This window comes from Pan paniscus, chromosome 2 (assembly GCF_029289425.2).
Source record: "Pan paniscus chromosome 2, NHGRI_mPanPan1-v2.0_pri, whole genome shotgun sequence".
In the NCBI taxonomy this organism is placed as follows: Eukaryota; Metazoa; Chordata; class Mammalia; order Primates; family Hominidae; genus Pan; species Pan paniscus.
The window spans coordinates 37,688,905-37,712,789 of NC_085926.1; the positions used below are offsets into that span (position 1 = coordinate 37,688,905).

A 23,885-nucleotide genomic window follows, 5' to 3' on the forward strand; every position below is an offset into this window, starting at 1 on the left:
TTCCTCATTCTGTCCACATTCACCCCAGGAGGAGGGAAACCTCAATAAGTGTCTGCCCTTGGAAAATGGATTACATGTGGATGGCAGAGTACAGGCCAAGTCCCATTAGACTCCAGGTAGGGTGAGGGTGGAGATAAAGGAGGATGACCACAATCCATGGACACTATTGCCTATAGTAATGTATGTGGCACATCTGCACACAAATTTAATTAAAATCTTTTGAGTAACAGATAATAGGCTTAATTGGAAAACTTGCAACAGTTTCCATTTCATTTTAAACTCCAGCCTATATCACATATCAGACCTAAGATGTGTCTTTCTCTCTCTAGTGGAGTGTTAAATTTTGTCAAATTTTTGTTTGTTTGAGAGGGAGTCTCTCTCTGTCGCCCAGGCTGGAGTGCAGTGGTGCAATCTTGGCTCACTGCAACCTCCGCCTCCCAGGTTCAAGGGCTTCTCCTGCCTCAGCCTCCCTGGTAGCTGGGATTACAGGTGCCCACCACCATGCCCAGCTAATTTTTTTTGTATTTTTAGTAGAGACAGGTTTCACTGTGTTGGCCAGGCTGGTCTTGAACTCCTGACCTCAAGTGATCTGCCCGCCTAGGTCTCCCAAAGTGCTGGGATTACAGGCGTGAGCCACCGTGCCCAGCCAACATTTATTAGATAGAGCCCACAGAAGTATGAACATTGGAATGTTGGTTGTTTTCCCAGCTGGTAATGCTACCACTTTCCTCCCACATACAGATGCTGGGACCTGAAGCAAGACTGACTAAACCTGGGGACTGGGGGGCATGGGAGCAGAGGGTGATTCCCTGGAGAAAGCCCAACAAGTCACCCAGCAGAGACGAGGCTCCCTGTATCCGCAGCCCAGCGTGCACTCCCATGTCCTTCCAACCCTGAGGGTCCTCAGGCTCCAGGCCACATGCTAAGCCTCATGGCTATACTTTGGCTTACCTTGGATGGCCATGTATTTCTCTCTCTCTCACAGCCTGCCCAGTTTCTGACATTCTGTTCTTCCAGGCCTCCATCCCTGATTTTGGCTTCTCACCCAATTCTTTTGCTTGTCATCTCACTGTGCTCTTTAATGTTTTTAATTTAATTCAGATCTCCTCCCAGTGCTGACTCTACACCAGTCAAGACCCTGCCTCTCTCTTCCTTCTTGTCCTCTTCCCGCCCTGTCTCCATGCCTGCCCCCCACCCCACTGTAAGCTGACCAGTCCCACAGCAACAGAAATTTCTGTCTAGAAAGAGATGTCCATGTTCACTGTAGATGATGGTCCATTGTAATGGACCAATGTCCGTTGCTTTCAGGAAACATTCAGTAGAATTCAATGTTGCAAATATTAGACCATTGCCTAGAATTCACCATAATGGAACCCAAAGGTTTAGACATTGTATAAGTTATAGGCTCTCAGAATTTGATGAAATTTAAGAACCGTTTTGTCCAACCTCCTCTTTTTATTGAAATGCAAAGACAGTATCTTAGCCAAGATCACACAGTTTGCGGTGGAACCTGGTCCTGTGACCCCTACCCAAGGGTTCCTCCCACATTCTCACACATGCCTGACACGTATGTGGTGAACACCATTTACTTAGGGCAGTGCCCCCTACTCACAGGATGTTCACCACTAAGTGGTACACTAGATAATTTTAGATGGTTCATGAAATTATCGTGGGTGATACGTGGACGCAGCACTGAACAACATTGACCCTAACAGTGACCCTTTTCGCCTTAGTCAGTTCAGTCATCTATAACAAATTACCCTGGGCTGGGTGGTTTAAACAACAGACATGTATTTCTCACAGTTCTTAAGGCTGAGAAGTTCAAGGTCAAGGTCCCGGCAGATTCAGTTCCTGGCGAGAGTTCTCTTCCTGGTTCATAAACAGAACCTTCTCTATGTGTGCCCATCTGGCTTTCCCTTGGTGTGTGTGCATGGAGAGAGAGAGATCTCTTTGTCTTCTCTTCTTCTGAGTGCACTAATTCCATCATGAAGGCCTCACCCTCATGACCTCATCTAAACCTAAGTACCTTCCAAAGACCCCCATCTCCACATACCATCACATAGGGGGGTTAGGCCTTCCACATATTAATTTGAGAAGTGGCGGGGGGACACAAACATTCAGCGCATAAGACTTTTCAACAGTCTTCCAATCCTAGCCACACTCAGGAGAACGTCTCCAATCCTGCTAGCACATCTTTAACACTTCTCTATCACCAGCAAATCTCCCTTTTCAACAAAGATGGAGTAGACCTTAGGCTCAGAGGCTTCCAAAGGCAACAGAGTTCAGCATTGCTCTGTTTTCATTGTGTTCATTTTTACAACTACCTTCTCTTTTTGGCAAGTGATCCTGGATTCCCGTCTATGACAGTGATATAAATTGTTCTTTTAAAACAATCTTTAAACTAAAAGAGTAAGGCAACAAAAATATGAACAAATATCCCAGGTGATGTAATTTGCAGATGTGGCAGAAACTGAAAAGATGGTATGTGAGTGAAACTTAGAAAGTCCCAGTTAAAGAGTGTAAACGCATCACTTCCTAAGGAGAGCCTCGGTGGCTGAACAGGAGCAGCAGGTCTCTGGCCAGAGTATGTGTCAGGCTTGGTTTTGCTGTTAAAGCTGTGCCTTTGGCCTGACAGTCAGAAAGCTATACATAAAACATAAAGCTTATTATGCAAATGAGCTTCCAGAGGTCATAAACTGCAGAAGATGGAAGAGAACAGTTTAAGTTTGGAATGCCTGCTGATGCCAAATACCACTTCCTTTTTCACTAGTATGAATTCAGCGTGATCTTTGATACAAGCCACCTGTCTGGGGAAGAGGAAGTTCTCAGCTTCATTGTTACTGCTCAGAGGTAAGGGGGGTTTAAACACTTTTTTCAAAGATGAGAGATTTATGGGACCAGGAAAGGATGTGTCCTGGTTAAGCTTTGATGAATCCCAGGATGCTGAGGAGGAAGAAATGGTTACTCAGTGATAAAGCCTTGAGCCGCTAAGTGGAATTAGATCTCTTGGGGATGGTGGTTGCCTAGTGCTGCTTGCATAGCCGCCACTGCAGATTGAACTGAGAGGAACTGAGCATCAGCCACTCAGAGGTGATGATTCTACAGCTGAGGAGAGACAGGCCCAGGGGGGTGAGGCTCTAGTCCAAGGTCAGTTCCCACTTGGCTGTGTATTTCCCAGATCAGACAGATGTCCTCTGCAAATTGTCAGGCTGGGCCCACTGCTGCTTTTGGACATGGTGCTGTATCCCTTGATGGAGTGGGCAGGTCACCTGCAGCCTGAGGACCTGGCTGAGCCTGTTGGCAGAGGCCCCAAGAGATGCTACTCAAGAGAGGGCTTAATTTGGAAGCCAAGTGGATGGATAGGAAAGGGGATCGTGGGGTGGCAGCTTCTCCCCTCAGTAGCATGTGCCCGCCCCTCTCCAGGATAGCCACGAGTGCCTGTGGGGGCTTCTGGGGAATTACAAGATGCCTTCTCCAGGGCAGATCCAGCATGCCTTGAAGCAGCATCTAGGTAGCACTTGGCTGGCAGCTCCAGTGGAGGGAGGGGCGTTCAGGTGGGTGAACGGGGAGACACAAGCTTTGATTGGGGTGGTGGTTGGACACCCAAGGCAACCTTTTCATTTTCACTTGGAAATGATCTTAAACTTAACAGAAGTCTTACAAGAATAGTGCAAGGAACTCCTATATACCCTTTACCCAGATTCACCCAGTGTTAACATTTGCCTCATCTATTTTATCATCCTCTTTCTATATAATTTTTTTTGTTAACCATGTGAAAGTTGCAGAAATCATGCCTCTTGATTCATAAATACTTCAGTGTGCATTCCCAAGAATGAGGCTGTTCTCTTAAGAAACTGTAGTATAGTTATCACATTCAGGAAATTGAACATTGACACTATGCTATTAGCTAATCTGCAGTTTATGTTCTGATTATGCCAGTTATCCCAATAATGTCTTTTTAGCCGCTTCTTTTTACTGGTCCACAAGACTTGGTTATTTTCTGTTGACACTATTTTCAAGATCACATAATTTACATTCACATAAAACATGACTGTGATCTAACAGAAACCTATGCAAAGCATAGATAGGGTAGACTTCATTCCCATTGCACAAAATCCAGAAGGGCTTCAGTGGGGAGGTAGCATTTAAACAGAGGAGTCTGTTTTCAGGCTGAAGCAACATGGGCACGGCAGTGAGGCTGTCCACGGGGTAAGAAGCCCTGTTACACCTGTGTAGGTGGTGGGCACGAGAGTGTACTGGGGATTCGTGCACCTTCTCAGAAGAAGGATGGGGAGCACACAAGCACAGTGGGAGTGGGGCTGAAAGAGGAGCCTGGGCGCTAAACCATGGGGGACAAAGGTCACCTAGAAAATCTGAACTATATCCTGATGGCACTGAGGAGCCACTGAAAGTTTTTGAAAAGGGGAGTGGCACAGTGCAACAGCTTGGCCCCAGAGCATGAGGTTGATGAATTTGATAAGGGGCGGCAGATGCCCATTCAAACCTGAAAATTCTCATTCTCTTGCCATTTCTTGGATCCACAGAACACTCGCCATTGTTGGGCAGACCCATCAATGTGCTCTCTTGGTCCTTCCACACCTGAGGCAGCCTGTATGCCTGGGAAGGAATGTGACATGGAAGAGATTTCCCTTGTCAAAATAGAAGACACTTCCTGCCTCCACCTAATTCAGGGCTAATCATAACAGTCAGAGAGGGCAGGGAACCAGTATTGCAATTGTGAAAGGTTCATTTGTTAGAATAACATGTCCACACAGCAGCAGTGCTCTGGTTTTGGATGCATATTAGAATCGCCTGGGGAGCTTTCAAAAATATCGATGCCTGATCTATCCCCAGAGACCCTGACCCTGCCTCTGCCTGGGGTGAGACCTGGGCAATGGAGTTTTCAGAAGGGCTCACCAGATGATTCTAATGAGCAGCCAAGGCTAAGAACCACTATTTATAATCCCTTACTCTGTGCTGGGCACATTTTCACTCAGCAAATATTTATTGTGCACCTTATATTTACCAGTTGCAGTGCTAAATGCTGGGCACATGAGAAAATGACAGTAACCTACTAAATTCAAGAACACCCCCTATGTACATTAACAGTGCTGCATAGCTTCAGGAAGCCCTAGGATCTGTAGCTTCAATAATATAAAAATTTCTAGTTTCTTAAATCACAAATGTTAAGATGACCATATTATCTTCTAAGCACACACCAGAATATTTCAGACGCTCATTTCTTTTCAGGCATTGGTGAAGATATGGTCTGACTGCCCCAGAGGGCACCCACACACAGCGCTTGACTCCCTGCTATGACGGAAAGATCCTTAAAGCTCCTTATCTTGAAAACTACAGTTAAAATCTCAATTGTTCCTTTCTTCCATCACCACCCTTTGAAGGTCTCTTTGCCTACTTGTAGATTTAGGGGGACATAACATTGAGACTGAGCAGTTTCTTGAACCTCTCCTCTCAGCAGCCACCAGCCTGGCTTTTGCAGACCACTGGAAAGTATCCCAGCTCATTAGCTTTTGGAATGACGGGAAGCCTTTTGATGTTTGACGTCTTTATCTCAACTTTTCAACTTAGCTCATTCTGGAGCAGTCACACGATGACAGATGAGACGGTTGGGCCTAAGCCGGCCAAACAAATGGCAGGGCAAGACCTGGCAGGATGCTGGGGTGGGGGTGGGAGTGGGCCAGGGTGGTGTCAACCCATCCACAGGGGAGTCGCCTTTGGCCTGCCCACAGCAGTGATCCCAAGGCTTTTGTCGCCCCTTGGGAAAGGAAGGACAAGGAAGTCAGGCTGTGTGGGCACCTGATCCTGCTGCTTTTGCAAACTGTGGATGCCCCTGAGGGACTGATGTCACCCCATGTAGGAAGACAGATGAGGAGCCAGGGCAGAGACTGTGGCCCTATGGGGTCAGCGTCACACAGCACCATTGTTTCAGAACAATAGGAGGGAGAAGGAGAGGGGATGTGAGAGCTATTTAAGTGCTGTTGCCATTCAGCACTTGCTGGTTGAGAGAGGAAGGCAGTGGGGCAGGGCTTGGAGGGGGCAGAGAGAGGGCACAGAGCAGACAGGGACTCAGCAGATGTTCAGGGAACGGCGTGGTGGGGAACAGTCAGGATGAGCTGAGCCCAGCCTCAGCAGGTCTAGGGGACTCTTTTCTTCCGCCCATGCAGGGTGAACTTGGGAACCAACTGTGAATGTAGGTTCAAGAACATGTACCCAAGAGCATTTTCCCAAGGAATAATGATCACAATTCCTATTAGAAATTTAATAAAGTAATAAAGGGAAACTAGGTCTTCTCTCTCTACCTCCTGTTCCTTCTCCTCCCTTCTTCTTTTGCTCCTCTTCCTTCTCGCTCCCAAATCTGGCATCAGGAGCAGGAGTCACAGCTGAGAGAGCCCTAGTTTGAAGTCTGACTGAGCTGGTTGGAATCTCAGCTCTGGTTTGCAGGGGGGCCTTGGGCAGTTACCTGATTTATCTGACTTGCTCCTTACTTGTCAAAGGTGGGTGCTACATCTCCCTCTGGGGTTGCTCTGAGGTCTCAGTGAGGCCATGCTGAGAAATGCCCGGCATAGTGCCTGGCACATAGTAGCCACTTAACAGCATCATTTCTCTCATGTTCACCTTTCCAGAATGATCTCACAAGAATCCCCGTTCTGTGCTTTCTCACCTGGAGGCCTTATGTGGATGTATTTTAGAATCACCTTGGGAGCTTTCAAAAATATCGATGCCTGATCTACCCCCATAGACTTGCTATAGCCAGGGTCTATAGCGAGAGCTTCCATGATGTTTATAGTGGTAGGTTTGGTCAGGGCCTCTTTCCTGGGCTTGGCTGTCCATGGATGATGGGTGGTCCTTTCAGGTGAGACATAGCTGCTGAAGTCTAGCAACTCCTTCCTGGCTGCAATACCCTAACTTCATTGGTCCATTGTTCGTGGAACAGGCACTTACACAAGTAGCACACACAGTAGGTGCCCTGCCCATAACCCCTCAGCCCTCACCCTTCCCAATCTATCCACAAACTGGGCAGATTCCGGCTCCCAGCACCAGCCACCCTGCTGAGGCTTTCTCTGGCCAGAGCCCACTCACTTGCCTGACAGGCAGGTGCCAGGGGGTTCATTCCATCCCACCCTCACCCCCAGCAGCAGCAGCAGCAGCTCTCAGGAGTCAGTGGATAAAGGCCTGGCTCCCATGCCCTCAGCTAGGAAGACTGACTCTGCCTCACAGAGTCCCCGCGAGACTGGGCCCTGGCTGCCGACAGCACGACCCTCCTGTATGGCATGCCTTTATTGTCCCCTTTCCTTTGCTCTCTCCCTTCTCCACTCTCCACTCCTACTGGCGTTTCCTGGGGCCACCTCTCGAATAAACTACTTACACTCAAATCTTTGTGTGGAACACAACCAAGACAATAGAGTGCCCTTGATAGATATGTACAGGGACCAAAAACAGACTGAGGGCAATGAGGTGCCATCTGCCCTTGGAGAATGTAGAGATTCAACTCTAAAGTGGAACAGAGAAAGCTCACTGCTGGACAGCTAGTGTTGGCCAGCGTTCATTCATTCTCCTCTCTCTGCACAGTGGCAACACGGAGCGCTCTGAATCCCTGCATGACAACACCCTCGTGCTGATGGTGCCGCTGATGCACGAGGTGGACACGTCCATCACCGGGTGAGTAGCCTGGTCCTGGGTTGCCACAACACAGGAGTGCCCTCCAGTGGAACACTGTGCTTCTCATATTTGCATGTGTAGCCAGCCAGGAGCCAAGGGCTGTGCCACCTCCACTTCCTCCCAGCCTTGAAAAGCAGGATGAAGCTTTAGCTGCAGTAACTCATACACTCCTCCCTCCTTGTTTTCTCCTCTGTCCCACCTACCCACCCACCTGGTAAATAATCCGAGAAGTTTGATGACAAGTTTAAGCCCCATAATTTCTTTGAACATTCCATATACCTTTATATGCATATATTCTCATCCGCCCCTAGTCCCTCCAGAATGCTGTATGGTAACAAGCAGCATGGCTCCTGGGATTAAAATCTCAGCTGGAAGTTGCTGGGCCAGAGATTATCACCAGATGTGTCTCCAGTCCTGGCTCACAGGAGGACCACTTTCTGATTAGCTCCACAGGCAGTGCTGGCTTTGCTTGTTTCTGTTAACTCCCTCTGCAGAGCCAGAGGTGGCTTTTCCTGATGTCTGTAATGGTCTGGAATGGGCAGGGAACCATCCCATCGGCCACACTGTCTGTCTGGGTCAAGTCCACGGTCATTCAGTGCCGCTGGCATTGTTGGAAAGCAGGACCCTGGGCTGCAGTCTGTGGAGACCTGAAACAACTTGTGTCAGTTTTCAACCAAAGCCCCAGCCTGGAAAAATGAGAACTCCATTTCTTTCCAGCTTCAGAAAACAGAGTGCATACCTCTTTGATAGTGGAAAAAAGATTTACACAATCAGTTTAGATCAGGTGAGGACCCACTGAACCCTTGACCCAAATGCAAGCTGAACTTTCTGGAGGTTCACAGTTTCTAATTTTTCGGTTTTCAAGTGCTTCTGGGTCTCAGCCTTGACTAGCAGTAGAAATGTTGATCCCTTGCAGGGAGAGCCATCCCTGCACTAGCCCGCACTGCTGGGAGCCAGTGGAATGAGTCTCCAAGCATTCCTGCTCCTGAGCTCTTGACATTTTTGGTCATGTTTTTTAAACATGAGGTACTGATGGAATATATTTGCAAATTAGCATATTTTTGCCTCTGTTCACAGCTCTATTTTTAACTGTATCATTTATTTACTTGCCTCATCAAAGGCACAGCAAGAATATACCCAGAACCAAGCCCTATCCTTGGGGACAAAGAGAAAACATTCTCCCCACCACCCCAGACACTTGATCATGTAATCAGTCCTTAGAGGACCTTGTTGGGAGGTGTTAACAGCCCCTGATGAAGCCATCAGTTAAACAAATGAGTCAACCTCTGATCTCTCCAGGAACCTAAAACAGTTCTTGCCATTTGTTAATGCTGGGAACTCACTACCTTACTAAAATAATGCACTAAACATTGAAAATGGATGAGTTGTTGTCTATTCGGACTTAGTCTCAAAAATCTTCCATTGTTGTGTTTAGGTGAGTGAGTGGCCTCCAGCATCTAGAAGTCGATATTTGTCTGGGAGTGTCAGTCAGAGCTTTGTTTCTTCTCAGGAATGTGTTCATATAAGCAACATTGAAAGCATTACTGCAAACTGAGCTTGAATTCTTCTCACCTCTTATGTAGCCTCCGAAATCCAAGGGAAAATGCTATCAATGAACAGACTCAGCTTTCAAATGCCTAACTTCTAGTCATCTTGGCAGTCTGACAAATTTAAGTTTTTTAAGTAAATTTGTCATAGAGTGGGGTTTAGGATGCCAAATACATAACTCATTTATATTTATTTTTTAAAAGCTTATGATCATCTTCTTCAACCCATAAAACATTTTTCGAATGACAAAACAGAAAATGTATACTTTTATAATCCAGTTTTTAAAAAGTCAAAGCTATGATAATCTTGTCATTTCAGAAAGGTAATCCCAGTGCATATTTCTCCATGCAGCTTATTGACATAACCTAAGATGAGAAGACACTACTATTCATGCCTGGTCAGAAAGCACAGCCTGGCTGTGTAACAGCCCCAGCAGGGAAGCACTGGGTGCAAGACACTGGATTAAATTGAGACAAATGTTTGCTTCTCAGAATGGCAGTGACCATGGGTGCTTGACTGTGGGTAGGGATGACAGATTTCATGCTTTCCTCTTTCAGAATCATGTCTCCAACCTCCTTTGTATATGGCGAGTCCGTGGACGCAGCCAACTTCATTCAGCTGGATGACCTGGAGTGTCACTTTCAGCCCATCAATATCACCCTTCAGGTACCCACTCTTGGAGACCTCCTCTGTCCCTGGGGGCTAACAGAAGGGCACATGGGATGTCTCTCCTACAGAGGGCTAAGCTCTTGTCAGGAGAAACCCTTCTGAGGTGGCTGGTGTGGTGTGTGTGTGAGATCTGTAACCACACACACAATGAATCCTTTCGATGCCTGGTACTCTGCTGTGCAGGCCCCTCTGCTTTTTCAGGATTTGGAAGGACAGGTCCACGTCATGAATGCCAGTTTTCCCCCAAGAAGCCCTCTGCGTGGTGGAGGCCTCAGCCAATGTCCCAGCCCAGATGACCCCATGAGGACCCCTTTCTGTTCTCCATCATTCCCCACCTTCTGAGCAGGGCTGCCTCAGAGGATTTGCTGTGTCCCTTCCTCCTGAGATTTTCCAGCTCATCCAGAAGCCCACTCCTCCTGCAGGGGAACAGCCTTTCGGAAGGGCAGTTTTATAAGAGCAGAGGAGTGTGAGCCCCTGTGAGCCCCCACGGGAGGCACGCTGCTCCCTCACTGAGCCATGGCTGGCTCGCCCAGGCACACAGGCATCATTTCCAGCAAGTCCCCTTGGTGTAGACTGTGGACCTCATGAAGGACACTGTTTCTTCTCTTAGTTGGGGGTCAGCAAACTTTTTCTGAAAAGAGCCATGGGGTAATTTAGGCTTTGTGGGCCATTCGGCCTCTGCAGCATCTATTCAACCATACTTCTGTAGTTCAAAGGCAGCCATAGATAACACAGAAACAAAATTTTCGTTCCTTATAGACAATGAAATTTGAATTTCATATAATTTTCACATCATGAAATGTAGGCCCAAGCAAGAAAGGATGTCCTGAAGGTCCCAGAGCTGGGAGAAGCCGGGCTGGGGCCAAGACCTGGCGGCACTGGCCGGACCCTGTGTGGATGAAGTGAAGGAGATGGGCCCAACTCACCCATAGGACACAGCAGTCCATATCTCCTCACTCTCTGGTTCTACCTCCCAGAACTCTTCTCTGCCTCTTGCATCCTTCCCCATGGAGAGATGGTTTCCCACTCTGGCATTCACTGCTGTGGCTAAATAATAATTATTTTCTTTCCTTGTGGCCTCTCCTAGGTGGACTTAGGGGATGACAAATAATGACAGGGTGAGGGTCTAGAGAATGTGGCAGTAAAACATTTGTGGGCTCTGACAAACAATGGTCTTCCTCTCCCCAGAGTATTCTCCCAGCAACAGACTGCGAAACCATGATACATAACACATGTCCCCAGCTCACAGAGGATGTGCCTTCTGACCAACTAAGCCCCTGCTGTCACACCCTGCTCTTGATTTACAGGGGAGAAAGGGAAGGATGGGGTTAGAGCTTGCTTTTGAGACAGTAGAGTGATTGCTGTGAACAGCACCTCTGCATTTCTGAATTGCTTCTCAGAGTTATTTTGTTTTTCTCCTTTGCTTTTCGTAATTGGGTAGGAAATAGATAAAGACCTGATGGGTTTATTTCATCTTAGTTGTTTCTACTCTTTCCTACTCTTATAGTTTTAGGGGTGTCTTGCAATTAAAGATGTAGTTCAGAAAATTATTTAGAAGGGTTCAAGTAACACAGACCGTGTAATGAAGAGGGTATGAGTGTTGAAAGAAGGAAAAGAAGAACAGGGGTTGCACAGAAGATACCAAATGTTCTTATCACCCTCTGGGGAAAAAAAGAAAGAAATCTGAGGGTATGCAGCTTATCCTTCCAGTTGTTTCTCTGAAGGTAATTTTTACAGTGAGTTTAAAGTTTGGTATTCAGGCAAATAGTTTTCTTCACATCTGACCTGAAATAGGACTCAGGCTAGAGAATCCAGCCCTGGGGAATGAGTGATTGGCATGTCCCTTAGATAAACTCCTCCGTGATCCATTGCCTCAGGAAGTGCACAGCATTCAATCCAGGGTTGAGAGAGTTGGGTCTGAAAGATTGATAGTGTGTGCCATTGATTAGAAGGAGATCCTTCTGTGTTAGCAAAACCCACTTTTTCCTTGAGAATTGTCTGACTACTTATTTATTGGTATAATGGTTGTTATTGTGGTTGTCCTGCAGGAAGGTCACTAACCAGCTTGGCAGTGATAATGACCAGAAGGTGAAAATACTGTGGGAGGAGGCCAGGAATACGGAGAAAATGTTTCTATATTTCCTTATTCCAGTAATATTGTTCCTGAAGGAGAACATAAGACTTTCCATATGAACAGATTTTTCTATGCTTTTAAAAATGGGTTATTCAACAAGCTACATAATTGTTTAAAGGCTCCACTGCCATTGTACACAGGAGAAAGGCAGAAATACTAGTCTTGGGCCTGCTTTTTACATTTCATCATAGTTTTTAAACAGACACATTAATTTCTCGACAATAAGAGGCTTTTTTGGCATCAAAATTTAAAGCATTTCCCCACCTGAAAAACAATGGCCAAAAATAATGTAGATATTACACATGAACATTTGCAGAGAATCCAGTATAAAGACATTTGTTAAAAATAAAGATGGTAATACAAGCTCTCCTGTCCTCCTGGCTCTGATGAGTGAAATAGTGCAAATCAGCATCTTTTTCTTCATTGCTTACCCCATTCATGCTTGAAATGGGATTTCCCAGACATGCCAGGATGTTTATTTTTAATTCTGTGCACTCATGTTTCACTTCAAATTAGTTATTTCAGCTATGGTCAGATATTCCTTCCTTTTCTATGTCTTCAGGTTGTTTTGGTGAATATTGTTCTTTTTTGAATCAGGAGTTGGCAACCCACTCATCTGCTCTATCAGTTTTTATCTATTTCTTCTTTGAAGTGGAACCAACTATTGCAGAAAACCAAAGACACAGTTTTCTAGGGAAGAGCTAGCTGGAGCTAGATCTTCATACATCCTGTCATGTGTGAAGACCTGGTAAGATTTCTGGCTTTTTGTTGGCTCTGCCCTTCTGACCTCAACTTCAGAGTTGCAGATTCCCTGGATTCTCTCTCTAGTGCCCAGGCCACCAAGCAGCATGTCATTCCTTCCTCTCTCCTACTTATCCTTTTTAAACATTTAGTTTTAAATTGACAAAACTTATATATTTTATATTTTACTCATCTTTTTAAAAATAACATCTTTATTGAGATATGATTACATACCTTAAAGTTCACCCATTTAAAGCATACAATTCAATTATTTTAATATGTTTACACAATTGTGAACCTGTCATCATCATCTAGTTGTAGAATATTTTTAAATTTTTTTCATTTTAATTTTTGTAAGTACATGGTAGGTGTATATATTTATAGGATACATGAGATGTTTTGATACAGGCATGCAGTGCATAATAATCATGTAAAATGGGGGTATCCATCCCATCAAGAAATCCTTTGTGTTTCAGACAATCCAATTATACTCTTTTAGTTACTTTAAAATGTACTATTAAATTATTATTGACTATAGTAACCCTATTGTGCTATCAATTGCTAGGTCTTATTCTTTCAATTTTTTTAATCCATTAACCATCCCCACCACCCCCCGCCACAGCCATCCCCCCATTATCCTTCCCAGCCTCTGGTTAGCATCCCTCTACTCTCTGTCTGCATGAGTTCAATTGTTTTGGTTTTGAGTTCAATTGTTTTGGTTCAATTTTGTTTGATTTTCACAAATAAGAATATGTGATGTTTGTCTTTCTATATCTGGCTTATTTCTTTCCTTTCTTTTCTTTTCTTTTTTTTTTTTTTTTGTTTTGTTTTTTGAGGTAGTGTCTCACTGTCACTCAGGCTGCTGGAGTGCAGTGGTGCAGTCTCAGCTCATTGCAGCCTCAACCTCCTGGGCTCAAGCAATCCTCCCACCTCAGCCTCCTGAATAGCTGGGACTAGAGTTACACACCACCACGCCTAGCTAATTTTTTTTGTGGAGAGGGGGTCGGGTTTTAGATACGGGGTTTCACCACGTTGCCCAGCTGGTCTCAAACATGCCTGCCTCAGCCTCCCAAGGCTTATTTTACTTAACATAATGACCTCCAGTTCCGTCCTTGTTGTTGCAAAATTTTGGAACATTTCGATCACCCCAAAAAGAAATTTCGGCCTTTTGGCCAGAACCACCATCTTCCAGTAATTCGCCAAAATGTCGAACACAAAGGGAAAGAGGAGAGGCACCTGATATATGTTCTCTAGGCTTTTTAGAAAACATGGAGTTGTTTTTTTGGCCACGTGTATGCAAATCTATAAGAAAGGTGATATTATAGACATCAAGGGAATGGGTACTGTTCAAAAAGTAAGGCCCCGCAAGTATTACCATGGTTAAACTGAAAGAGTCTACGGTGTTACCCAGCATGCTGTTGGCATTGTTATAAACACACAAGTTAAGGGCAAGATTCTTGCCAAGAAAATTAATGTACGTATTGAGCACATTAAGCACTCTAAGAGCCAAGATAGCTTCCTGAAACACGTGAAGGAAAATGATCAGAAAAAGAAGGAAGCTGGCTGGGCACAGTAGCTCACGCCTGTAATCCAAACACTTTGGGAGTCCGAGGCAGGCGGATCACCTGAGGTCAGGAGTTTGAGACCAACCTGGCCAACATGGTGAAACCCCGTCTCTACTAAAATACAAAAATTAGCCGGGCATGGTGGCAGCCGCCTATAATCCCAGCTACTCAGGAGGCTGAGGCAGGGAGAATTGCTCGAATCCAGGAGGCGGAAGTTGCAGTGAGCCGAGGTTGCGCCACTGCACTCCAGCCTGGGCGACAGAGCAGGACTCTGTCTTAAAAAAAAAAAAAAAAAGAAGGAAGCCAAACAGAAAGATACCTGGGTCCAACTGAAGCACCAGCCTGCACCACCCAGAGAAGCACACTTTGTGAGAACCAATGGGAAGGAGCCTGAGCTGCTGGAACCTGTTCCCTATGAATTCATGGCATAATAGGTGTCTAAAAAATGAAAGACCTCTGGACTGGTTAAAAAAAAAAAAAAGAAAAAAGAAAAATTCTTAACCCATTGACATAGCTTCTTGTATTAATTTCTTATTGCTGCTATAACAAATTACTACAACATTTGTGGCTTAAAACAACACAAATGTGTTATCTTACAGTTCTGAAGAACAGAAGTCCAAAATGGGCCTCGCTGGGCTAAAACCAAAGTATCAGGGCCTGTGTTCTTGCCAGAGGCACCAGGGGAAAATCCACTTCTTGCCTTTTCCAGCCTCTAAGAGCTGCCTGCATTCTTTGGCTCATGGCCCCCTTCCATCTTCAAAGCCAGCAATGGCTGGTCAAGTCTTAGGATGTTCTCTTTCTGATCTGACTTCTGCCTCTTCCCTGTATAAGGACTCTTGTGAGTACAGTGTGCTCACCTGGATAATTCAAGATAACCTCTTTATTTTAAGGTCGCTTGATTAACAACCTTAATTCCCCCTGGCCACATAACATTCACAGGTTCCACAGATGAGGACATGGACATCTTTGGGGGGCCTGTCATGCTGCCTGTCCTACTCCCTATTCTTCCTGCTCCCCAGCCCTAGGCAACCGCTAATCTACTTTCTGTCTCTAGAGATCTACTCGCTTTTTTTATTCCTCTGCATATTCTGTTTCTTCCTCGAGTTTCATGTTCAGCTTTTTCCTCTCCCTCCTTGCTCTTATTGGTCTCTGCGACCTCCATCTTTTTCCTCATTTCTCAGGAAATGATTGACTTCTGAAGACAGAAAATGGAGAAATGCTAGGGAAAACAAGAGAGGCAAAGTTTTATAGAACCAAATGCTGAGACAGAAGAGGGGTACAGTTGTGCAAGTGATGAGCTGCAGATTGCCTGGAAACCAAATCAGCTGGCTGATGTAGTAAAAACAGCCCTTTCTGTATATTCGATCGCTTGGTTTTGGGATGACCCACTTGGTCCTTGAGGGCCTCAGTTACCTCAAACTGGCAAAGGAAAGAGGTTGGACTAGATCTGTGGGTCTCAAGGGGTGGTTCCTGGACCAGCAGCATCAGCATCTTCTGGGACCATGTTATAAATATGAATCTGCCAGCCCCACCCTAGACCTACTGAGTCAGAAACTCGGCATGACCCCCACTCCATACCCCCCCACCAATATGTGTTTTAACAAGCCCCTCAGATGGTTCTGATGTTTTGCTGAAATTTGAGAACCACTGGACTAGATTATGATGTCTGAGTTCTCACCAAGTGTAATAGTCTATGAGTAAATTCCTATGCATGTAAAAAGAAAAGTTTTAGCAGGAAGAAGACAAAATGCTGAAGGAGAATATGGTAATTTCAAAGTTTGAGATTTTTAGATGCATGTTAGAAGTGTTTCTATTTTGTTGAAATTTCCCGTCATTCAGTAGTTCACTTTACTTCAAGTTGTGACCTTCCAGATCCGAACCTTAGAGTTTCTGCATGTGATTTCAAAGAATCTTAGAATATATATTGCATGACAGGAAATGGAGGTCTGCTATTTTCCACTGAGACTTGCTGTGTGTGTTCCACACCCACAGGTCTACAACACTGGCCCAAGCACCCTTCCAGGGTCATCTGTCAGCATCTCTTTCCCTAATCGACTCTCATCTGGTGGTGCAGAGATGTTTCATGTCCAGGAAATGGTGGTGAGTTCTCCATTTGTTTTCACTAGTGCTTTCAGCTTTGAGCCAGCCCATTCAAATTTTGTATTCCACCCTACCCTGACATCCACCTTGAGGGTTTGGAAAATTTAACTCATTCTACCCTTTGGAGACATATCTGGAGAGGCCAGGGGACCTGTGATACCTGAATTTCTACAATTGAGACCGTTTGGTTAATGCTGTAAGAAGACCTCTTTGGAGATGGGGAAGAGTTAATTATGAACCAGCTCCTGGGATGGACTTCGCTGGCTCTGGGAACCCCCAGCAGCATCTGCAGTTGCATGCGTCTGAATGCATTTTGCTGAGTGCATTTTGCCCAGGGAAAGTGCCTGCAGTCCATGTTGAGAGGATTGTGAAAGCATTGCTCTCTATAGGGGCACGTGAAGGACATTCAGCCAAAGGGACAGTTTTTCCATAGATAGCTTGAAAATCAGGGCAGCAAGGCCCATAGCAGGTGAATATCTGAGCCGAGAGTTGAAGAGGACACAGCCCACAGGGTGGAGGTTCAGAAAACATTGTGTGATGGTGACAGTAATTTCTGGCATTGCTGCCCTCTGGGTCATGTGGACTGAAAACCAGACGCATGTGAATGTTGAATGTAGAACAGGTCACTCCTCCCGAGATGCCAGCTCAGATGTTAACATCCCTCATGATGTTCCATTCCAGTTCCATGGCATCCCCTTGTCTGTGGGCTCTGCTCACCCAGCAGAAGAAAGCCGCCAGTGTTCCGCACCTATGATGTACTATGGTTGGAACTTAGCATGGGGTGAACAAACCACACAGGCTTCTGGCTACCCTCTTAAATATTATTAACCATGCTGACCATGCCACATTTCCCCAGCATCTAGGAGTGTTCTCTTCCTAGAGCATGCTTTCTGAGTTGTTCACGTGAACATCTACAGTGTTGCAGGAGCCTTTTTTTTTTCCCTAGGGGCAAAATCATCTATTGACCAAAACAAGACATTTAAGTCACTCAGATTCTGAAGGTACCCCAAAACCAAGGATACCCCTTTTCCTCTTTACTGATCATCGAGCCAAGGAAAAGCCACTGGAAGGGACTTGGGCTCACACTTACAAATAGCTGTCTTGCATGGAAGGCATTAGAAGTGGTTTCCTGAAGACCTGGACAACTGCCTGGCTATCGGTCTGGCTGAGTGGACCCTCAGATACCCAAGTGGTGTGAGCTGGCTGCACTCTGTTCTTTGGGCTCTGAGAAACAAATCCTTTGGATTTTCAAAACTATATTTAGAATTTTCATAAAGTCTGTAACAGACTTGGCCCTAGGATGGCCAAGTCTCCATCTGGATAGCCCAGCCTGTGATCAAAGGCTGTGGGCATCTTCGTGGTATGGAAAAGTAAATTCACTGGCACATCTCACTAAGCAAGTAGGAAAGCTCTCTGTGTTCTTATAAACGATCACCACTGAGCCCAGAATGACAACAAGAGTAGAAGCATAAAAGCGAGTGCATGAGGTGCTGTAGTGAAGAGGCAAGAGTCCCCAGATACTTGTTTCAGAGGCCCACAGCTGGCACACCCTCTGCCTTAAAGCCCTCGGCAAGGGCCTCCTGTGGCTCCGCCCCTCCCTTGCTCAGCAGGGCCTGAGAATGCTCACTGGGTCAGGTGTGATTCAGAGCTCATGATGGTTTCCACTTTGGCCTTATGGGACTTTGAATGGAGCAGGGCTTTCATTCTGGGGATTTGGGTGGCTTGGTGCAAGTGAAATTCAGTCCTATTAGGAGAAACCAGCACTCATTCTCTGTACTGCACTAGGAGGTGACCCTTTGGCCTGGTGGCATTCCCTCCCCACCCCCACTCTCAGCCACCACCATTCCCCAACCTCCAAAGGCTACTGAACAGCTGGGCACCAGCTGGACATGTTAAGCCAACTGAAGCAGAAACAGATTATAGGCATGGAGGGAAGGCTCATCTGTCATTCCTCTCCACACCCTTGGGACCCTCAAATTGTTTCTCCCTCTCTAACAGTGCCCTTGGTGTCTGTATTGCCTGTGATCATCATCCATAGAGCATAATGAGGATGGGCTTACTGGCCCTATGGGCCCTGGGCTGTCACCCTACCTACGGACCCACGTGTGGCAGTTTTTTGACTTGGTTCAGAATTCATTTAGAAGTCTCTGGGGCTGCTTCTGGGGTCCCTGGGCAGGACCAACCTGCCTCTAGCTTTCACCAAAGAGTCTTTTGTGTTTGCCCAAAGCATTTCTTGAGGTCCAGCTGTCTGTAAGTGGAGAGTGTCTGGCTTATATATGGGAGGTTTTTATGGGGAGCCTAATGAAGTGTAACCACTCCAAACTCCCAGCCTTGGCTCGTGATCTTCTTTCCTTGTAGCTAATGTCTCTGAGCCCCTCTGCTGTGCTTGTATTTACCTTAAAAACAGAGCCACGGTGGTGGCCTGAGGAAAGACTATCAATTTTCACTGCTTCCCACCCACAGGGGTTGTGTGGACCCTACTCTGACTTCCCACAGCACAGAAAAAAAAGGAAACAGGTCACTGTGGACCTAGTGTCTGTCCATCAGGAAGCCAGGTTGTAATGATCATGAAAATAATAGAGGGGAAGAATGACAGACCTTTCTAGTCTATCTGAAATAGCAAAATTACCAGTAACAAATCATTCTTGATTTGTTCACAGACACTGGCTCAGCAAGTACCTATTACGTGCCAGGCTCCAAGGAGAGGAATAAGTCCCACATCTGCCCCAGAACTCACTGTCTTGCAGGAAACAGATACATAAAATGCCATTGTAATACCGTATAACAAATGCAATAATAGAGGCATGCCCAGACCCAAGGATGCTACAAAGGTTCAGTGCTTCACAAAGGAACCTCTTCAAGTCAGGGCTTAGAGGATGTCGAGTTCACCAAGAGAACAGGTGAAGAAGAGAACATTCCAGATAGAGGAACAGTCACCACTTGTGAGTGTATGATGAGTATCTGCTGTGCTGGGAGCTACACCCGGTTCTCCATTCTGTTTGCCCAGCTCTTATACAAATAGGCAAGAGTAAGTGTTCCGTATGCCTTCTGCAGATGTACAGCAGATAGATATTTTGGCAGAATGACAGAGAGTACTGAACCACAGTCATTTCCTCTGTCAGTTTGTAAATTAATCACTCTTCTTGGGTACATCGTGTGTGTGCTGTAGACCTGAACCTTCCTATCTGCTGACTTAGGCATGGAGAAGGCCAAGCTCCCTGTTTGATACTAGAGTCTAACTACATGTCATGGACATTGTCAGCAAACCACCCTTGGCCTGCTGCAATGAGCAGTAGCTACTGACCTCCCTAGCTTACTTTTTTCCTTCTATTGGACAGTCATTCTAAAAAACTCACCTGATTTCCAGGAATAAAATGAGTGAGCCAGACAGCTTATGGGAGGCAGGCTGTGTCCACTTGCTCCTTAGAGATTTCTTTTTGAAGTGAAGATAGATCATCTTCTCAATTTTTCAGAACAGACCTGAAAAATTGAACCACTTCACTTTATTGCCATTCTTCTGCAGAGGCGAGCCGTGTAGCATAGCCCCTGAGCACAGGTCTAAGATTGCACCAAGATAACACATCTGTCACAAGCTTCATGGCTTATGAAGGGAAGAGGGTAGTGGTCTTTCCAAAGTTAAGTTTTACTCACAGTTTCTGAAGGTTCAATGGAAGAGATGGGAGCTTTATCTCAGACTGCAAGCTTCACTTGATGGAGTTAAAAACCTGTATCTGTGAGCAGCTTTCTCACACTGGAGGAGAAGGCTTTGGGATTTGGCTCTTGTTAATATGCAAGAAGGGGAAAAGTCAGAAATGATAGCTAACAGGGAGTGAACGGCTAGAACTTTTATTCCAGGTGAAAGTACTGGATTTTTGAAAGAACTCTAGTGTTAGTCCAGAAGAGATATAAAATAAATATCATACCATTCATTCCTCCTCCTGCAAAACCAATTGAAAATATTGGCCTCTCTGGCTTGTTGTTTTCTTGCTATGGGGCAGTGATTCTAAAGAACTGACCTGATTTCCAGGAGGTAAAATTGTAGAGATGAATGATAATTTTCTAAGGAGATACATCAATGTCTTTGCCATAGGGTACCATTAGGACATTGACTTCAATACGGCATGAATACCAACATCTGTTAGAATATTCCAAGTTGGTGCCAGGACTCATATTTTAGTAAACTGTAAAATCTTCCCTCCCCATGCTTGTACACTAGACAGGGCTACCCATGATGTACGATGGGTATCCCACAATGAGTCAGTTGATGTGGGAACTTCAATTAATTTATAGTGGGACTGCTCACATCCCTATGAAGAAAATATGCACCTGATACATCACTGACCATAATAGGAGCTTAAAATTAGACATAAATGGAGGAATGAATTGTTTTCCCCAAGGATGACCTGGAGGAGCTTCTTAAGTTGGGGCCATCAAATCAGTCGATATAATCCAAAGCTAAAGAGTAAAGAAATTACTCCTGAATAACTGACCCCCCCAAAAAAATGAATACCATTTATTGCTGTCCCAAGGCTTTAATAGCCTTTTTCATGTGCTGTCAAATTTAATCCTTACGGCACCTTCATAAGGTAAGATCAGCATCCCAAGTTGAGGAACCAAGCTTCAAGGATTTGCCCAACCTGACACAGCTGCTAAAAAGTAGAGCTGGGTTTGTAACCAGGTCTGACTCCAAAGTTCACGTGCTTCCCATTGTGCTGAATTGCACACTGCTCCTGAAAGTGCTGCCCACTCCCTAATCACCAGAGGCAGGCTCAGTCAATAGGACAGACAGATGATGAGTAGACCCCCAAGAATCACCCACCAGAGGAGGAGCATCAACACCAGGGCAGAGAGGCAGCAACCGCAATCAAAAGAACTAATACCAGAGGGTGCAGTAACAAGGCCAACAGAAGGCTTCTGAATAAGCAAGACTGATGTCTTCAGAGCAATGCAAAAAGACAGTGTTTCCGTGAAACAGAATAAACTAGAGATTTGTAAATTCAAGATATTGATCATGCAAATGAAACTTCAATATAAGCCGTAGAGTAGAATAAATATTAAAGAATAAAGTAGGGGATTCGAAACTTGGATTTTCTGAGAATGTATTGCAGAAGAACAAAAAAGCCAGTTAAACTTATTCCTTTTTTTAAATAGCAATCTGGAATGAAAATATCAGATGATCATAATGTAAGAGTTAGAAGTCAAGAGAGATGGAAATGAAAGCAAGTCAAGATTCTTGTCTTGGGGGGACAAGTTTATGTACCAATTAGCTCAAGGCTTTGGTAAAATAAATGTTTAAATATGTAAAATTTTAAGGGCAACAAAAAACAATGTAGGACATCCAAACCACTAAAGAAGAAGAATTTAAAACATAATTAAATTCAAAACAATCCAAAAGGAAAGAATTTATGAAGAAAAAAATAAATGTATAATAAGATGGAAGTAATAAACCTAAATATTTCAATAATCAAAATAATAATTAATGGATTAAATGCCCTAAAGACACTCTCAGATTAGAATTTTAAAAATCCAAGTACCAAATAACTTGTAAGAAATACGCCTTCAAAGTTACCCAGAATGTAAGGCATTCAAAAAAAAAAAAGGCAAATATTAACCCAAAGAAATAAAGTATAGCAATATTAACAGCAAATGAAGTATAATTAAAGCCCAAAACCCACAAACATTAAACAGAGCAAAAGAAAATATATTTCAGAGTGTTAAAGATTTAGTCCACTAAGAATTTGTAACATAAATGAAATTTTATATAACCAACAACACAGCTTTAACCATAGAAACACCTAGAAACACAAAAAGAAATTGACACATTCACAGTCATTGCAAGAAAATTTATTGCTTTCCCCTCAAAAATCATCACACAAGTAGGAGTAAAATAATGAGTATTTGAATAATGCAACTAGAGTTGTGATCATTTATATAGAGACCAAGACAGAATGAGTCAGAATGTCTGATTTTCATTACTGCTCCCTTGTTTACCAGCTATGGCAACCTATGGGAAGTTACCTTAACTCCCCAATCTTATTTTCCTCATCTGTAAAATGAACTAGTAGTAGTACCTATCTCACACTGTAAGGACTGAAGAAACTAATTTATATGGAGTAATTAACAGAGATCCTAACATAAATAAGGGAATGCACATTCTTTTCAAATGTGAACATTTACAAATTATTCAACATACAACAACACAAAAATAAGCATCAATGGAATTTTTAAAGTCAAAGCAGTAGAAGCCACAGTCTCTGACCACAATGCAATAAACTTAGAAGCTAAAAACAAAAGGTTAGGCAAACAACCAACCAAAAACAAATCCACTTGGGAAATTTTAAACACCATTCAAATTAACTTTTTAGAAAAAAAAGAAATCAAAGTTGAAGGGATGAACAAATTAGAAGTGAAAGACAGTGAGCGGTTGTTCATATCAAAACCAATGGGATTTGGACAAAACCAGCACAGAGGAAAATGCCACTACTTACATGTGGAAAATAGGGAAGACTGAAAATAAGTGAACTAAATTGACAACATAAAAACTAGACAAGGGACAATGAAATAAACCCAACTCAAAGAAAGTAAAATGAAGGTATTATTAAAGACAAAGCATATCCTGAAATAGAAAAAATAATAACAGCAAAAGTATTCCACATTAGCAAAATCAAAAGCTGTTTTTTTGTCCAAAAAAATAGACAAACCTGCAGCAAGCTTCAACAAGAAATAAAGAAGAGCGATGATGCCAAAAAACAACACTAGAAATACTTTTTAAAGAAGTACCATACTTATATGAAGATTTAAAAATTATAACATCTTTTGAGCTGGGCATGGTTGGCTCATGCCTGTAATCCCAGGACTTTAGGAGGCTAAGGCAAGAAGATCCTTGAGCCTAGGAGTTCAAGACCAGCCCAGACAAGGAAGTAAGACCTTGTCTCCACAAAAAATAAAAAACAAATTAGCCAGGCATGTGGCATAAACTACTTGGGAGGCTGAGGTGGGAGGATCCCTTGAGTCCAGGAGGTCAAGGCTGCAGTGAGCCATGTTCACACCACTGTACTCAATCCAGGATGACAGATCCTGTCTCAAAACAAAAAAACAAAAACAAAACAAAAAAAATCTTTTCAATTTTATTCACACAAAGATAAAATCTGAATAAAATATGCATGAGGTTAAAAAAAAAGTCCAACTAGACTGAGTATCTTAGAAAAAAATGTAAAAGTAGACAAAGACCTATATCTTAAAAAAAATCACCGACCCAGATAGCTATATAGGCAGATTCTAGTAAGCTTTCAAGGAATGGATAATTCTTATGTTAATATAAGCTGTTCCAGAGAGTAGAAAAAGATAAAGCAACTCATTCCAGAAAACTAACATAGCCCTGGTACAGAAACCAGAAATGGAGAGCGGGCACACTCACGCAAAAATAGGAAGCAGTGAGCCAAACTCAC

General features: G+C 44.2%; 1 protein-coding gene across 3 annotated transcripts in view; it reads left to right on the top strand.

The window, feature by feature from the left end:
• The window catches only part of ITGA9 (integrin subunit alpha 9), a 369,289-nt gene that overhangs the window by 284,311 nt on the left and 61,093 nt on the right, over positions 1-23,885 (top strand). For 2 of the 3 annotated variants that reach the window (XM_034956118.2, XM_034956121.3), the window contains exons 20-23: positions 2,771-2,850; positions 7,591-7,680; positions 9,786-9,894; positions 16,330-16,437. In XM_034956118.2, the coding sequence (XP_034812009.1) occupies positions 2,771-2,850; positions 7,591-7,680; positions 9,786-9,894; positions 16,330-16,437 (387 nt within the window). The remainder of the gene's footprint in view (positions 1-2,770; positions 2,851-7,590; positions 7,681-9,785; positions 9,895-16,329; positions 16,438-23,885) is intronic. The other variant, XM_034956120.2, reaches the window with a different exon arrangement.